Source organism: Chrysoperla carnea, chromosome 1, assembly GCF_905475395.1.
Source record: "Chrysoperla carnea chromosome 1, inChrCarn1.1, whole genome shotgun sequence".
NCBI lineage: Eukaryota > Metazoa > Arthropoda > Insecta > Neuroptera > Chrysopidae > Chrysoperla > Chrysoperla carnea.
In genome coordinates, this window is record NC_058337.1 from 131,944,385 (window position 1) to 131,956,393 (window position 12,009).

A 12,009-nucleotide genomic window follows, 5' to 3' on the forward strand; every position below is an offset into this window, starting at 1 on the left:
CGGTACCTTATTTGTAGAAACTGTGAATCACCGAAAATGAAGCAGCAAATACAAGTAATTTGCTCTCAGGAAATTAAATAATATCTCAAATTTAAATGTGACGCAACTTTTGAAATTATAAATACGCAATATTTGATATTAAAATTTTAAAAATGCACTAAGGAAAATTTGTTCTGGGTTTTTTTTTATTAAATGTTATTAAATTTCTGTTTTCCGCAAGAGGTAAAATTTTACATTGAAAATAAAAATATTTATCAACAATTTTTATACCCTGTATTTATGAAATATATATCAAGGTATATTAATTTTAGTTTCAAGTTTTTAACGATTAGAAATATTGATGATACGAACAAAATTAAGTATAGGTGTTAATAAAATTACCGAATTAGTCCATTTCCGTATGTCCGTCCGTACGTCTGTCTGTCAACACGATAGCTAAAAAACAATAAGAGATATCAAACTGAAATTTATACAGCGTGCGCAGGACGTAAAAAGTGAGTTTGAGTTCATAAATGAGCAACATAATTCCATTGGGTCTTATTTCCGTAGGACCCATCTTGAAACCGAAAAAGATAGAATAAAAATTTAAGTGAAAAAAAATAAACAACTTTTGTTTGAAACATTTTTTCGTAAAGATCATTGTGTGCTGGTTACGTTATATCCCATTTGCTGTGATTACATTGATTGCTTAATCCTTTTTCACTCACAAATAATTGTCAATAAAGTAAATCTCATACTTACCGACTTCATTCAATTATGCACCAACAGATGACATTTATGCATGCCTTACTGTTCACGAGATGATCCCTTATAAAAACGAAAACATAGACGTATTCACGAAACTTTGCAAAAAACACTCATTCTTTCGTACATTCTTTTAATTAATTAATTATATTATAATTTTAATAATGGCTTCAATGACCCTATTCGTCAATTTTAAGCATTAAAGATTTTCCAAACTCCCTTATAGAGAAAATGCTGCTTATGAGACTTGTACTAATAAATTGGGGCTAGAAAATTATTATATTTTATTTATTATAAAAATATACAATTTAAATATTTATAAAATTAAGTAACAATTTAATTTAATGATCTAAATTTTTAATGTTTAATTCCTGGAGCTTCGAGGAGGGGAGATCTGACTTCCATGTTTACTCCCATAATTATGGTACTGATAGTAAATTCCTCTTTCTTCTCTTCTTTGTCCAAATCTTGTTGTTTACTAGTTCCATACATGTAATACAATAATGCTACCCCAACAAATATCGTGTATGAAAATTTATTAAAAGTGTACTGAAATTAAAAAGAAAATTGATTAGAACTTGAAATATAAAATTAAATTGTGTACTAAGTGTTATGGCAGGGAGATAAGTGACAGCAAGGGAGGTGAAGGCTATCAGGCCTTGTACAGAATTTTTTTTTAGAAATAATAATCCCTAGGGTTGTGTGTGCATTACTTTTAAGTGTTCTACACTTAGTCCTCGAATTTGTATACTTACTCTATTTATAAAATGTATAATTTGATAAATTTCAATATTCAAATAATGATCCAACATATAAACCATGTCCACTTCTATTAGCATGTTCGTCAAAGCAATTGTAATTCCAGCATATTGTCCAGCGATGTCCAAATGATTTGCAAATAATCCAACAAATGGTAAACAATAAATAATTAGTGCGCTATACGATATTATCGAGTCCCATATCGATGGACCCCAGCCAAAATATGGTTCTATTAAAATTACGAGGACACTCAGTATCAAACCACCGCATATATAAATTTTTCTTAAATTTGTTGTTGAAATTGATTTTTTTCGTAAAAGTAAATCAGCCACGTAACTGATTACAAGAATTATTAACAACTTATTGAAAAAATAAGAGTTAACAAAAAAAATTAAATGCCCTACATGCGATAACATTGGTCTTGTTAAGCTATGCACAAAATTAACAAGAATCAGCGTAAATATTGGCATGTTGAAAAATATTTTTTTCCAAGGTATAGATGGCATTGTTGTTTCATGTTTTATGGTAATATTTTGTTGTAAATATGTTAATTCTTGCTCGGTTATACTTGGATGTTGAGAGGGATGTTCGAATGCAACCCAATGCCATGCAAAAAACCAAAATATTCCCAAAAAACCATAAACATTTAAAATATTTTCCAAATTAAATAAACCACTTGTTGATATTAAATTAAAAATAACCCCACTTGAAATTAATCCTGTGCATCCTATTGCCATTAATGTTGAACGTTCTAACGGTGGTGTCCAATATCGCCATATTGAATAAAATGACGGGCTTGCTGCTCCCTGCAAATCCATGAGAGAGGAATTAATTTGTAACTCTTACTCTATGCAAATTAGGCTTATTTTATTTCGAGAAAAGAGTTCTGAAAATATTTATTGCTAAAAAAGTACCTTTTGAACGTGTAGAATGACAAGATTAGTGCAATCTTTCAAAAAATTAGGAAAAGATCCCCAAAATTATCTTCCTTACTTTTGTGTATGCTAAAAAGATAGAACAAAATTTAAAATACCTCATACTTCTTACATACATAGAAATAAAATGAGTATTTTTGACGGGAAGTTTTATCTAATTTCAGGACGCGATTTAAAAATTACATTATTTAGATAACTTTCTTAATGTCGGACTTAAGTGATGTCGAATAAAAAGGCCGCATCTTGCTAGCATGTATAGAAATAAGAAGGATAACTTTGGGGGTAATCTCTCCTTATTTTCAGAGGAGTCGAGAGTACGGTTTTTTTGTTTTTCATTCTAGATTTTAAAAAGGCACACTTCACAACTCTGATTTCTTGATAAAATTATATTTAGTTTGAATTATACCGGGGATATCAGAATAAATGTTCAATAATTTAGGGGGTGATAAGGTACACGTAGGCATGAAGAACATTGTACCCTGAAACGCTGCCAGAGCTATATTCTTCTTCTTCTTCTTCTTATCTCCGACAATCTGTTTTAGAGCAAAACTTTAAATAACAAAAATGTTTCTCGTAAAAATAAAAACAAGTTTGGCACCGGATTAAGCAGATGACACGGTATGAAAAATTTCTTTAGACACATTTTGCTTACACCCAAATGCTTGTTTTGGTGTAACCTACCCCCATAGACTATTGACAGTTTATTCTGATACACCCGGTATAACTAAATGAATATTAAAACAATTACCATAAAAAGACCATGAAATAGTCCAACTAATATAACTGGTGGCTCATCCCATTGTGATATAATTGGAAATATCATAGTTAGCATCGAATTACCCAAAATACAGATTCCAAATAAATGTGTAGCTGAATATTTATAACTAAAAATAGCTGCAGGTATTTGTATAAGAACGTACATTATCTTGTACCAATATCTCATATTATATATCGTACCATAATTAGATTGGAGCTAAAAAAAGTCGAAACATTGTACCAAAACTGTACCCATTTACAAAACATTCCGGTTTTAAATTTTTGAGATAACTAACAAAAATTATCATACATAATTTATGAAATTTTGTATAATTATATTACGCTTGGCAACATGTAAAAATAAATTTTAAGTTACTTACCACATCTTGAGAATACGAAAATATCGAAATAGTTAATATTAAACCAATATGTGAAAAAATCGCTAATGTGTATCTTTTGCTAAATTGATAAAACGGTAAACTTGGTGGATTTGAATTTGGTAAATTATGTCTGAAAATAAAAATTTTAATTTAATCGTCAAATAAACTCATTCGGTAATTTAAATATTTACATTGTTGTGTCTCCATTATTACTGAGTTTCTTCTCCGTAGTAATTATTGCAGTTTGGCTAACCATTTTTTACCAGAGGGACAAGGCCCACCGTTGTTTTTATTTTAACTGAAATTAAAAGAAGATCGTATCGTATGTTTTTTCGAAAGCTGATAGCTTAAAACTAGGCTTGAAACGAAGTAAAAAATTAATATAACTTCGTATTTTTGGTAAATACAAATATTGTATTTGAACATTAATCGGACATTTCTATAGTTTTAAGCTATTTAACTTATTTCGGGGAAAAAAACCCGGAAAATTTTTTTTTTGTCACTTACGATTGTATTATTACAGCATCGATAAGGATTGTTGAATCAAAAACAACAAAAACGTGTGTTTAAACTTTAATTTTCGGTCAATTTCAAAATTGACAAGTACACAATTGTAATAAAAACAACATAAAATCTTTTTTCTACGTATAATTAATAACAACTGCTGACAGTACTGACTGCTGAGTGTTGAACAACTTCACTAATATTGGCTGTGACACTGACCTTGCAAAAATATCATCCAGTGAAAATATATCTAGTGTAGGCGCTAGGAGATGCTAATTATTAAAAAACTGCGAATGATTCTAAAGCTTCCAATTATTATTTTATATGTTTTCTAATTATACCATTTTTCTTAACGAAGGCTCCTTTCCAATGGAGGCTATTTCCATTGTTATATTTTCAAAAATTGATTAAAAATAACATGAAATTAAATTGTGATGCTAGATAGAACACTCTTCTATACAATTAGTAAAGGAGATGTCCACTGCGACTTGTTTAATGTTGGTTTTCCCAATGCTTCAAGCAAATTACAGTTACGAATGCTTATTTCGAGGAATGAGTGTTCTATAAAAAATGCTCTAGTAAAATTGCTCCGTTTTGGCATTATACACTCTTGAAGTTTGAAATCGTTTTTCTTCTATAACTTTAGAACAGATAGCGCGATTTTGATAAAATTTGGTTTGGTGATACTGTTTTTCAAACAAAACAACTCATATCAACCTTATAAGTAATTTCAATTCATGGGCGTAAAATGTAAGGTTTTTGGTAGCTAAAACTCCCCAAAATTTTAACGTCCATAGAGGTAAAGGATTTTAAGTATCAAAATGAATTAATAATTAATTTAAATGAATTTAACTGTTTACTACTACAAAAGGTTGCTCTACCCTACTCGATAGGTTTGGTTAATTTAAAGGAAGATCTTGCGTGGACAGGACAAAACAGGCTAGAGAAATAATAAACAAGATATCAAGTCGAAACATTTTTTTTTTTTAATTTAGAAAATTATTATTTTTTATTTATTATAAAAATATTAAATTTGAATATTTATGAAATTAAGTAACAATTTAATTTAATTTAGAGATATCCAAACTAAATTGTTAATATTTAATTCCTGGAGCTTCGAGGAGAGGAGATCCAACTTCCGTGTTTACTCCCATAATTATGGTACTAATAGGCACATTCCTCTTTCTTCTCTTCTTTGTCCAAATCTTGTTGTTTACTAGTTCCATACATGTAATACAATAATGCTCCACCCAAAAATATTAGCATGTAAGAGAAGTTGTAACAAGTGTACTGAAATTAAAAAAAAAAATTTATAAAAACTTTGATGTATAAAATTTCTAGGGATAATATTATTCACCTATAAAGAAGGTTATAAAGAAGGAGAACGATCGCTATAGAAAATATTGTCCCCAAAATATGGACAAAATAAGTGAGGCGCTGGGATCGCTAAGTTGTCTCATTAAAAGCGGGCTGTTGTGCGCTAATTTCAAATGATCTATCAACGTTTAATATACGTGTATATAATATCATTCAAAGGAAAAAAAGCAAATAATGAAATTATTATTATTATTATTTACTAATGAATAAATTATAAATTATCTATTCTACTTTATAAATTTATTTATACTACTTTATAAATTTGAATGGTACTAGTTGTACTCATAAACAGCTAACTTCGCAGATACTTACCGACGACAGCGCGGCTGGTGGCTGAAAAATGAACTATAAATTCTACAAATTTTCAGGGACAGGCAAATGCTTAAGCGCGTAGCGATCGTTCTCCTTCTCTCTAACCTCCATGAACTATATATTCACATACTAACAGCCATCAAGGCGCTGAATAATTTTTTTTTTAGAAATAATATTCCCCGAGGTAGCGTGAATGTCACTTTTAAGTGTTTTACACTTTGTCCATGAATTTGTATACTTACATCATCTATAAATCTAAAAATTTTAATATTTTTAAAATAATGTTCCAACATATAAACCATGTCCACTTCTATAATCATGTTCCTCAAAGCAATTGTAATTCCAGCATATTTTCCAGCTACATCCAAATGATTTGCAAATAATCCAACAAATGGTAAACAATAAATAATTAGTGCGATATACGATATTATGTTGTCTCCCGTCGCTGGATCCCAAACAAATTTAGGAACTATTAAAATTACGAGGACACTCAGTATCAAACCACCGCATATATAAATTTTTCTTAAATTTGTTGTTGAAATTGATTTTTTTCGTAAAAGTAAATCAGCCACGTAACTGGTTACAAGAATTATTATTAACTTATTGATATAGTAAAAGTTAATATAAAACATCAAATGCCCTACTTCCGATAACAATGGTCTTGTTAAGCTATGCACAAAATTAACAAGAATCAACGTAAATATTGGCATGTTGAACAAAATTTTTTTCCAAGGTATAGATGGCATTGGTGTTTTATGTTTTATGGTAATATTTTGTTGTAAATATGTTAATTCTTGCTCGGTTATACTTGGATGTTGAGATGGATGTTCGAATGCAACCCAATGCCATGTAAAAAACCAGATTATTCCCAAAAAACCATAAACATGTAAAATATTTTCCAAATTAAATAAACCACTTGTTGATATTAAATTAAAAATCACCCCACTTGAAACTAATCCCGTACATCCTATTGCCACTAATGTTGAACGTTCTAATGGTGGTGCCCAATATCGCCATATTGAATAAAATGACGGGCTTGCTGCTCCCTGCAAATCCATGAGAGAGAAATTAATTTGTAACTCTTATTCCATGCAAATTAGACTTATTTTATTTCGAGAAAAGAGTTCTGAAAATATTTATTGGGTAAAAAAGTACCTTTTGAATGTGTAAAATGACAAGATTAGTGTAATCCCTCAAAAAATCAGGCAAATATCCCCAAAATTATATTCTTTACTTTTGTACATGCTAGGAAGGTGAACAAAATGAAAAATATCTCAAATTTCTTACATACATAGAAATAAAGGGAATATTTTTGAGGGGAAGTTTAATCTAATTTCAGAGATCGCGATTAAAAAATTGCATTATTTAGATTTATTCTTAATGTCGGACTTAAATGACGTCGAATAAAAAGAAAGCATCCTTCTAGCATGTATAGAAATAAGAATGATTATTTTGGAGGTAATTTTTCCCCATTTTCAGAGGAGTCGAGAGTACGGTCTTTTTTCATTCTAGCCATAAAAACGGGCGTGATAAGGTAAACCTAAACGAGCTTTTTGGCATGAAGAATATTGTACCCGGAAACGCTCCTCTTCAGAGTGTCATAGCTCTTATTCTTCGACAATCATTGATAGAGCAAAACTTTAAATAACAAAAATGTTTATCGTAAAAATTATCGAAGATAATTCGGTATGCAAAATTTCTTTAGACACATGTTCCTCATGCCAAAATGCTTGTTTTGGTGCACCTCATAGACTATTAACTTTTTATTCTGATACACTCAGTATAACAAAGTGAAAATTAAAACAATTACCATAAAAAGACCATGTAATAGTCCCATTAATATAACTGGTGGGTCATCCCATTGTGATATAATTGGAAATATCATAGTTAGCATCGAATTACCCAAAATACAGATTCCAAACAAATGTGTAGCTGAATATTTATAACTAAAAATAGCTGCAGGTATTTGTACAAGAATAGAGATCATCATGTACCAATATCTCAAATCGTTATATACCATACCATAATCAGTTTGGAACTAAAAAAATTATAAATTCTCATAATTCTAAGTAAAAACCTAAAATAAGAACTCTGGTCTAAATATTTTTAATCTTAAAATTCTTTGATTGTTATGAAAAATATGCTAAACTTTGTACGAATATTTACTTACGACTTTGGGAGAGTACGAAAATATCGAAATTGTTAATATTAAACCAATATGTGATAAAATCGCTAATGTATATCTTTTACTAATTTGATAAAACGGTAAACTTGGTGGATTTGAACTTGGGAAATTATGTCTGAAAATAAAAATTTTAATTGAATCATCAAATCAAATCATTTGGTAATTTAAATATTTACATTGTTGTGTCTCCATTATTACTATTTTTCTTCGCCGTAGTAATTATTGCACTTTGGCTAACCATTTTTATTTTTTAATAGAAAGGCAGGGCCCACCGTAGTTTTTATTTTAACTGAAATTAAATGTATAAATTAAAAGATTATCGTAAGGTAAATTTTAAAGGCGTCTGATAGCTCAACTAGTGATACTTCGTATATTTTTGGTAAATAAAAATATTGTATTTGAAAATTAATCGGACATCTCTATAATTTTAAGCTATTTAACTTATTTCGGGGAAAAAAAACCCGAAAAATTTTTTTTTGGCACTTACGATTGTATTATCACACCATCAATAAGTATTGTCGAATCAAAAACAACAAAAAATTGGGTCCAAACTTTAATTTTCGCTCAATTTCAAAATTTATAATCAAACAATTGTAATGAAAACAACATAAAATCTTTATTCTACGTATAATTAATAACAACTGCTGACAGTACTGACTGCTGAATGTTGAACAACTTCACTAATATTGGCGATGACGCTGACCTTGCCAAAATATCATTCAGTTAAAATATATGTAGTGTAGTCGCTGGAAGGTGCTGATTTAAAAAAAAACTGCAAATGATTCTAAAGCTTCCAATTATCATTTTTCATGTTTACTAATTAATTTTTCCTAAAGAAGTCTATTTCTATTGTTATATTTTCAAAAATTGATTAAAAGAAACATGTAATTAAATTTTGATGCTAGATAGAACACTCTTCTATACAATTAATAAAGGAGATATCCACTGCGATTTGTTTAATGTTGGTTTTCCCAATGCTCCAATCAAATTACTTATATGAATGCTTACTTCGAAGAATTTTGTATTACGCCGCTAAAATCTAAAAAAAAAAAAAAAAAAAACACAACTAAAATCGATAAACGCGATGTAAAGCTGCCTTTATGTTATTTGGACCCCTTAGGAGAGTATGAAACTACATTTTGTAAGCAAAAAAATGAAAATGACATTTTTTGTACCCTAAACTACCACTAACTATGGAAAAAACCATAACAATCCTTTGCTCTATGAAAAATTAAAACAAATTTTTTCCACGAGAACCATATAATTTACCGGGATAAAAGGGATAGACTATAATCTATTTATGTGCCAAATTTCATCCAGATCCGTTCAGCCGTTCTGGCGGATTGAGTAACAAACATCCATCCTTCCATCTGATTGTCCATCCACCCTTCCAGATTGTGATGCACATCATTGTTTGAAACATAGAAAGAGGGGGTGAGGGCCCGCTTTTTTCTCTATGCACCTTGCCCACTTAGTAACGCCATTGCAAATAGTAGAAGATTCGTTGCCAGAAATGATTAAAGACGTTAAGGAAACTTTAACGAAAGTAGTTAATATTTTGTTATTTTTAGAAATTCTCTTTTGATTTTCTATTTTTATTATCTTTTTTTCCCAGATTTATATGGTTTAATAATATTTTTGGGAATTCAACCGTACAACGATTTCGATATATGGAAATACGCCCTCTACAATCCCTACTGTAAAGGTATTAAAGAACCCTTACATAAATTTTTATCCAAAATAATGTGGCGTACATGTAAGAAAGATATTCTCAATCAAATCAACATCCCAAAACAAACAGAAATCATACATTGGTTAAAATTCTCCGCTGTCGAAGAATTCTTCTACAAACGTGAACATGAAATGTGTCAAGATAGTTTTCGTGATCGTTTACGAAATTGCAATATAAACGATAAGCTAAGTCAATTAGATCGACATACGTTACAGAAATTATTGAAACCATTGCTATCGATTCGACAAGCTTGTACCCATCCAAAAGTTGTACGTGGTAAATATTTAACAACAAAGAATAATGTTATGAACATGGAAGATCTTTTGGAGGCGCTAATTAATAAGAATGAACAAGAATGTTCAGATGTTCTACGCGCACAAATCGCTGCACTAAACGGTTTAGCTGGGATTCATATTATTGAGCATCGATACAACGAGGCTGGTGAATGTTATCGTGATGTTTTACGACTTATCGATCAACATAAAAATGAAGTCCATGTTGATACTTTACCTCATTTACATACGCTCTATAATTTAAGTGAAATATTATCGAATCCAAGAGTACATCTTCCACCAACGTTACGTGACGATCAATTATTGAACGAGGCGAAGAATTTGGAGGAAAAATATATTCATAAACATGTTGTTGGTGTCAATGAATCGATGACGGATTATTTAAATTGTATTGAACGTGTTACTCAAGTGGAAAATGATTTTTCACAGCCGGTTTGTGGATGGTTTACGGAATTGGTTGATTGGATGGATAGTGAAGATGTTTCGGATGATCTGTTGTCAAGGATTGAATCCAGTTTACAGGTATAATGTTAAGATTAATCTGGTGCTAGTCTGGAATGAAGCAGCTTACTGGTTGACACGAGATCGGTCGTCTTAAACACCCCTTTCAACTGAACCTTAGCCAATCTTGATTTCTGGGACTATGTTTACCTACAACTAGGCCATTCGACTGTCCTCGAATGAAACCGAAGAAAGCACAGTTGAGAAGGGAGGCGGGACTATTCTATCACAGTGTGCCCCACTCCCGGGCAATCATTTCCACTCAACTTCTCCATCTGCAATGAAATTACGATAGATCTGTGCTATCGAAAATTAACTTTTACTAATAAATTTTAAATTTTTGTTTCGCAGGATTATTCGCAACAATCGGAACTAGTGACTCAACTAAGAAGTTCACGTGTGTTAACCTTAGAAATTTATCGATGGTGGCAAAAAGTAGATAAAAGCATACGTAATTTACGTGATAGCTTTAAATCGTTAAAAGCATTATCATCCACAGAAAATGCTACCAATTTAGTATCATTTTCAGAAGATTGTGTAAGCGATGCTGTAGTTTGTCATTTACGACCTGTTAAACAAACAAAAGGTTCCAATACCAAGAAAAAATGTTTTATGTGTAAAATTGAAATGGAAATGTTGAATTATGAATGTTTAATATTTTTAATGAATACGAAAAAAATTAATACAAAACGAAAGAAAAGTGTGGACGATGATGAAAATAAAATGGAAGGAACTTGGAAAGCAAGTGAACAAGAAATTATTTTGAAAAGTAAGTATGCATTAATTTAAGTTACGGCTCCTGACAGATATCTTGAGGCGCTGTAAACTCAATGAACATGGAATTCTATTCTTTAACTTTGAGGATATTAAAGGATATTACTTTCTCTAAATCGCCTATAGATTCCGTAATTTTTGCGTATCCAATACAGCTTTTGTCGACAATTCATTACCATGCTTCGAGAATATCACGAAGGATACAATTTTTCTTAATAGAAATTATTGTTATTTTTTAGGTGCATTATCTTTTGGACGTAATAAACGAATAGCTGATGCCATAATTCGAGAAGGTGAATTACATTTAGAATTATGTGAGGTATTAAAAAAAGAATTTCGTGACATGCGTCGTCTATGGACATATTATGGTGATTTAATCGCATCCCAAGATGAGATTAGTATGTGTAAAGAACGTTTACGAATACGTTTAGGCAATGAAGAGTTACCAAAGTCAAGTACAAAGTTGGATCGTAAACATAATATTTTAAAATTATTGGATTATAACGTTGAAAATAAATTAGATCATATTAATGTTATTGAAATTGGAATGGTAATTTGAAAATTTATCGAACTTATTTTATTTTATTCCCTTCTACTTACATAACAACCTTCGAGCTTATATTTCGTAAAATATTCTATTTTATTAAAGCCCCCCCCCCTATTTAATGGATAATTTACTCTTCTTTTACGTATCTAGTCATGATTTTCATTTTTCCTTAATTTAATCCTTACTAATTAATAATTACGCTGATATTTT

The 12,009-nt window shown here is 30.3% G+C and overlaps 3 protein-coding genes across 3 annotated transcripts in view; 1 reads left to right on the top strand and 2 right to left on the bottom strand.

Moving 5' to 3' along the window:
- The window catches only part of LOC123295088 (E3 ubiquitin-protein ligase SHPRH), a 28,262-nt gene that overhangs the window by 13,895 nt on the left and 2,358 nt on the right, over positions 1–12,009 (top strand). The window contains exons 8-10 of the mRNA XM_044876307.1: positions 9,568–10,499; positions 10,830–11,247; positions 11,492–11,802. Coding sequence (XP_044732242.1) covers positions 9,568–10,499; positions 10,830–11,247; positions 11,492–11,802 — 1,661 coding nt within the window. The remainder of the gene's footprint in view (positions 1–9,567; positions 10,500–10,829; positions 11,248–11,491; positions 11,803–12,009) is intronic.
- On the bottom strand, positions 1,014–4,254 carry LOC123306151 (vesicular glutamate transporter 1-like). Its single transcript, XM_044888047.1, has 6 exons — positions 4,082–4,254; positions 3,766–3,872; positions 3,575–3,704; positions 3,187–3,411; positions 1,500–2,309; positions 1,014–1,293 (listed from the first exon to the last, which is right to left on the bottom strand). The coding sequence occupies exons 2-6, from the start codon at positions 3,828–3,830 to the stop codon at positions 1,102–1,104; spliced, it is 1,422 nt and encodes a 473-aa protein (XP_044743982.1). The 5' UTR covers positions 3,831–3,872; positions 4,082–4,254; the 3' UTR covers positions 1,014–1,101.
- Positions 5,144–8,604, bottom strand: LOC123306153 (vesicular glutamate transporter 1-like). Its single transcript, XM_044888051.1, has 6 exons — positions 8,440–8,604; positions 8,129–8,241; positions 7,938–8,067; positions 7,578–7,805; positions 6,010–6,813; positions 5,144–5,368 (listed from the first exon to the last, which is right to left on the bottom strand). The coding sequence occupies exons 2-6, from the start codon at positions 8,191–8,193 to the stop codon at positions 5,243–5,245; spliced, it is 1,353 nt and encodes a 450-aa protein (XP_044743986.1). The 5' UTR covers positions 8,194–8,241; positions 8,440–8,604; the 3' UTR covers positions 5,144–5,242.